The 5,976-nt window shown below is 40.3% G+C and overlaps 2 protein-coding genes across 2 annotated transcripts in view; both read right to left on the bottom strand.

Annotated features, from left to right (window-relative positions):
* Window positions 1–5,976, bottom strand: part of nrn1a (neuritin 1a) — a 544,743-nt gene that overhangs the window by 240,875 nt on the left and 297,892 nt on the right. The gene's annotated exons all lie outside the window — the stretch shown is intronic.
* The window catches only part of LOC126397622 (cytochrome b5), an 8,456-nt gene continuing 3,851 nt past the window's right edge, over window positions 1,372–5,976 (bottom strand). The window contains exons 2-5 of the mRNA XM_050056532.1: window positions 3,615–3,743; window positions 3,461–3,490; window positions 2,892–2,926; window positions 1,372–2,503 (exon numbers count right to left, since the gene is read on the bottom strand). Of these exons, the coding sequence (XP_049912489.1) occupies window positions 2,419–2,503; window positions 2,892–2,926; window positions 3,461–3,490; window positions 3,615–3,743 (279 nt within the window). The 3' untranslated portion in view covers window positions 1,372–2,418. The remainder of the gene's footprint in view (window positions 2,504–2,891; window positions 2,927–3,460; window positions 3,491–3,614; window positions 3,744–5,976) is intronic.

Genomic DNA, 5,976 nt, shown 5'->3' with positions numbered 1-5,976 from the left:
TAAATATCAGAGCTGCTTCAGTCTGACTCCTGCAGTTCACTTCACCACTGCAGAGTCCAAAAGTTGACCCAAAAACAAACAGTAAGCACACTGATGGCTCACTCTGTTAGTCTTGTTTCCCAACCCAGTGACCACAATAAATGTTGGCATTGTGCCTTTCTGCAAACTGCTGATTTGTTACATTTGTACATTATTATGTAGCAGATACACTGAAACTTAACACTGTGGTTAATGTGTGGTTATGGTTAGTAAAAGATCATGTCGAGCGAAAATNTAAATATCAGAGCTGCTTCAGTCTGACTCCTGCAGTTCACTTCACCACTGCAGAGTCCAAAAGTTGACCCAAAAACAAACAGTAAGCACACTGATGGCTCACTCTGTTAGTCTTGTTTCCCAACCCAGTGACCACAATAAATGTTGGCATTGTGCCTTTCTGCAAACTGCTGATTTGTTACATTTGTACATTATTATGTAGCAGATACACTGAAACTTAACACTGTGGTTAATGTGTGGTTATGGTTAGTAAAAGATCATGTCTGAGCGAAAATACCAGGTTTTGGTGGCATAATCCCTGCTGGTAATACAGCAGTGTCTCAGTAAAAACAACCACTTTTTGTGGCACTATCCTGGCAGAAAACACAGCAATATTTTAGATTAAAGAAAACAACGCTTTTCATGGCACTATACCGGCAGTAAATGCAGCAATGTCCTGGTATAAAACAATGCTTTTCATGGCAGGAAAAGCAGTGATGTCTTGGTGAAAAGCAACATGTATTTACAACATCTCTTGCCAACAATAAAAAAGAAATGCTGCAATGCTTTTCGTGGCACTATACTGACAAGAAATGCAGCAGTGTCTTGGTAAAAAAAAACCAAATGCTTTTCATGGCACTATCATGGCAGAAAAGCAGTGATGTCCTGGTACAAAAAAATAAATAAATAAACACACCGCTTTTCATGGCACTGAACCAGAAGTAAACACAGCAATATTTCGGCTAAAAAAAGAAATGCAGCAATGTCTTAGTGAAAAGCAGACAGTTTTTGTGGCATAATCCGCGCTGGAAAAACAGAGAAAGGTTGCTTAAAAACACCCATTTTCAGGGGCCAAAAAGCTGCTGGATAAACATTGGCATCAGATGTTGTACATTGAATTTTGGTCACCGGATGTCACAATCTAAGTTCAATCAAAAATTAAATTTAACATTGGTGGCCAACTGGAGTATTATTATTTATGTTCCCTTTTTTCCTGCACAGTTGAAGTTGTTTACCCTGAATGTTATCATGGGTAGAGGGAGGGGTAATATCTGTCAGTCAAAACTTGTCTATGCAGTGAATTGTCAAAATTGTATAAACAAAAATTTGGGAAATACACTTTGTTCAAAAATAACTTTATTTATAGTCTTGGGGTCTTTTGCACCCATTTGTTTTTATTGTATACAATTTAAAATATCAAAATAACAAAATCTACCTTGACTTCTATTAAATTCTCTTGAGACAACAGTTGTGACGGAAAACAAACGTTAGGGGTACAGGTTTTCTTCCAATCTTTGCTCTTTTCCTTGAGAACTCACACCCTGTGGTCATACAGGTCAGAACACACTGACCTCAGTGTTTAGAAATGAAGGTCGGCGATGATGTTAAGAGTGCCACACAGCTGATCAGTTACTGGTCATTATCAGAATTAATAGGAGGATAATTTGGTGTAAAAAAAAATCAACTGTGACAGTCTGAGAAATGTTTGGTTTCCTCTGCTAGAAACAGCTTCACTGCAGAGTCCAAGAAAGTTGAGACTTTGACAAATTTGGAACAAATCAAAGCTTTAAGCAAACTATGAAAAGCAGTAATTTGGAGATCTAAAATAAGTTCTATAATAGTTTAAAATAAACAAATCCAAAAGGCACCTGCAGAGTCATAACTTCATACATATTCTTTGGGAGATCATCAGTGTTTCACGTTATGATATCCTACATAAAGGATCTGAGTACAGTCACATGACTGTCATCTGATGATGACACCATGATGCTGATGATGTTAGCTGTTGATTGCATATTTCTAAACTCATTTACATTCAGTTACAAATGTATAAAAGATACAACAAATTATACGTTCACTGCATTTCTACAAGATTTCACATTAGAGAAATTTCACAAAACATCAAAAACATAAATGACTTCATTACCATAATGCCATGTGATTGGTTGGTTAAACAACATGAAATGAAACTTGGGTATCATGGTACTGCGAGTCAGCGTAGAGTTATTGATCCCAGAGCAGATACTTTTAATCCATTCATCAGTTGATTGTTGGTTCCCAGCGGTTGGTCATTCTACGCTGCCACTGGCTGCTCCAGCTGTCAATTAGGAGTTGGGGAATTTGACTGTAGTGCCTTTTGATGACATCACAACTGCATGACTGATGTCACTTGCTCTCTGTGGTGAGGATGCGGTATATCAGCGTGACGATGACCGCAACCAGAGCAGGAATCACCCAGTTAGTCCATGAACTGCAAGACAAAGACAGCTAGTTAAATGTATCTCTGACTCACAAACAAACCAACCAAATAAACCACCAACTGCAAGAGAAAGGCAGCTAGTTAAATATATACCTAACTCTCTAACTCACTCACCAGTTATTCCACTAACCAACCAACCAACCAACCAACCAACTAACTAACTAACTAACTAACTAACTCAGCTTAAAACCCAGTGAGATTGAGATCTGTCGGGTGAAGAGGGAGAATCCCTGAAATTGGATGGTAAATAGTTTTTCGGCTCTAATCACTCTCACGCTGTGTCTTTCCAATAGCTGTATATGCAACTGCTACAAGTCAAATTTAATTCATTTTTCTGCCTGAACACAGCTTTGGTCTGTGATTGTGAGTGTGTGTGTACCTGGACTCGTCCTTCAAAGTGGTCACTGGTGTTTCCTGTAAAACACAAACCACAGACAACATCAAAGCAAAGAAAACATTTCCATAAAACACATTTCATACACAAGAGGGAAAAATCATAAGAATTAATGCACAACCACTCTGACGCAGCAAGCATACCAGAAAATACACTTGTAAATGATTTATTAGCTACAATACAATTCTCATTAATCAGAAGAGATAGGACCATGAAAAGTAACAACTACACACATTATATAACCAGGAGTCAGAGATGCAAAGAAACTGATGTTTAACAGACATGCTGCTGTAAATTAATACTGCACAATATTACATTATTGCACATTAAGGCGTGACACATTTGAAAAAAGACTGTTAAAAATCTGTGTAGCAAAAGAGCTGATACCCTGATTTTTTTTTAGCTTAGCTCCAAAAACACTGCATTCTACATTTCCCATAATGCAACTGGATAGCCATTTTTATTCTCCACACCTCCAGTTTGTCGTGAAACATTTCTGTTACACATCTGTAGTCTGAGACCGAACTGAGGTAACCCTGATGACATTACATTACCTCATGTGTGGCGATCTTGTCTCTGTCATCCTGCAGATAGACAGACAGACAGACAGACAGACAGTTATGTCACATGACATCCTCAGCTGCATTACATCATTAAGAGTGTCGCTACAGCTCCCAGAGCAGTTCCATTCACACAGTAGACACTGACCGGATGCAGCTCTCCGATCACCATGCTTTCAGACATCTCTTTGGCGTCGGTGGAGTGTCCGACATCCTCAAAGCTCTCAGTGGCGTCTCCTCCCGCCTGCTCCCTCAGCACCTCCTCTCCTCCAGGGTGCTGAGATAAAAAATAAACACACAAACTGTGATGCATTTATTTATCATTCAGCTGTCAGTTCAGGAAATTACAATTTCTGTTTTGCACCAGAGAAACAGCTCAGGTTTGCTTCCAATTTGCAGCAAAAAAATCCCCGGGCCCAGAAAGCATTTTCTCAATAGATCACAATTATAAAGATGTAAAACTGTTGACAGGACACCTTCAACTGCAAACAAAGTCAATTATGACTACCTCTATCCTGAATTTTTAGTCCATGGAGGTTTTATATTTGTAAAACTTTCCTCAAACCAAGAAAAGCCATTTAAAAATCAGAGACATCATCACAATGTAAAGTCTATGAGCCAAGTGGGAACTTGTGGGCGGGGCCAGCAGTAGAAACACTGCTGCGCATATTCAGTGGGCCACATACCGTGGAAGGGGACCCTGGCGAGCAATTCCATTGGACTGTATAGGCGCCATCTTTGGGTTCAGTATCTAGTTATTATTATACATCATGTTCTTCATTTCCTGGAAATGTTAATATTGGAAACACTGCAGCATATTTGCACTCTGTCATAATTAGCTTTCTGATAGATATTTTGTTTTTGTTGTTATTTATTCCCCCTTTTTGCTCAGGGGAACAAAGAAATTGGAATTACCCGGACGATTTCCACTGCTTCTTCATCACTGGGCCCATAGAGCAGGCACACTAGAGACTTACAGCCACTGGGCATGGCCAACCATGGCTGAATGTGCCCAAGCAGCTGACTTCTGGTTTAGCACTCTGCTAAATTGAATGGGGATAAAGTAATTTAATCCTGAGCTATTTTAGACTTTACAAATGTTATCAGACTGAATGAATTAAATCTTGATAGTGGAATGAGTAATTTGGATTGCAACATTAAAAAAATGTATCCACTGATTTATAGATGTCTCTTTTCCAATGTAAGTCTATGGGAAAAAGTATTTTGGGCTCCACAGCATCATGTGACAGACCCCAGGAAGTGGAGTACCAATGTTTGGCCACTAATAAAAATGGCTTCAAGGCCTGGTGCACTTCCTGGGGGCCTGATGCAACTTCAGTCAGCAGTCAACTAGATTGCCTGTACTCTTGCCTTTGTTGCTTGGATTGGTTAGGTTTAGGCAAGAGGACTGGCATTGGTGAGAGTTAGGGTAAGAATGTCAGGGCAAGCCAATCAGATGCAGAGTAAGGCAGGTCATGCCTTCGCTATCCTCGAAAACACAAATTTGCTCCCTGGGATGACAGAACACTGTTAGTCTGGAGCCCTGCTTTTTAGCCTGCACAAAACTAACGTCACACAACAGAAACACATCGGCCACTGCCAATGGTGAATGACAACTTATTTAAATATAAATCGGTGCATCCCTTGTTTCTGCCTGTTCAAGGTCCACATCAATCAGTGAATCATTTGGTTGATAAAACCTTCATGAAGCTATAATCAGCATGTTTGGCTAATAAATAATGGTCTTGTCTTTGTTCTGTATTCAACTAACTATGTGTCGAAAAGATTTGCAAATTATTGCATTCTATTTTTATTTACATTTTACACAGCTTCACAACTTTCTTGGAATCAAGGTTCAACTATCCATCGATCCATCATTCCATCCATCCATCCATCCATCGATCCATCCATCTATCTTCATCCACTTATCCGAGGCCGGATCGTGGGGGCAGCAGACGTCCCTCTACTCAGCAACGCTTTCTGGCTCCTCCTAGGGAACCCCAAGGTGTTCCCAGGCCAGATGAGTTATGTAATCCCTCCAGCATGTTCTGGGTCTGCCCCAGGGCATCCTACCAGTGTGATGTGCCTGAAATATCTCCAGCAGGAGGCGCCCAGGAGGTATCCTGATCAGATGCCCAAACCACCTCAACTGACTCCTTTAGATGCGAAGGAGCAGGAACTCTACTCTGAGCTCCCTCCGGATGCCCAAGCTCCTTACCCTATCTCTAAGGCTGTGCCCAGCCACCCCACAAAGGAAACTTATTTTGGCCGCTTGTATCCGCGATCTCATTCTTTCGGTCACTACCCAGAGCTCATGACCATAGGTAAACTATCCAAAATATAACTAGTCATGTTATGCCCTGACACAACAAGATGACAACGTGAGATGTCATCCTGCACGGTAAAATTATTTGGTTCCAGAGATTAAATCACACTGATAACCACAAACACGAAGGCTGACTCACAGTTTTTACTTTCCCTATAAAAATTGTTTAATATAAGCGGCTATC

This window comes from Epinephelus moara, chromosome 11, assembly GCF_006386435.1.
Source record: "Epinephelus moara isolate mb chromosome 11, YSFRI_EMoa_1.0, whole genome shotgun sequence".
Lineage (NCBI taxonomy): Eukaryota > Metazoa > Chordata > Actinopteri > Perciformes > Serranidae > Epinephelus > Epinephelus moara.
This window is presented reverse-complemented; position numbering and strand designations above follow the sequence as displayed.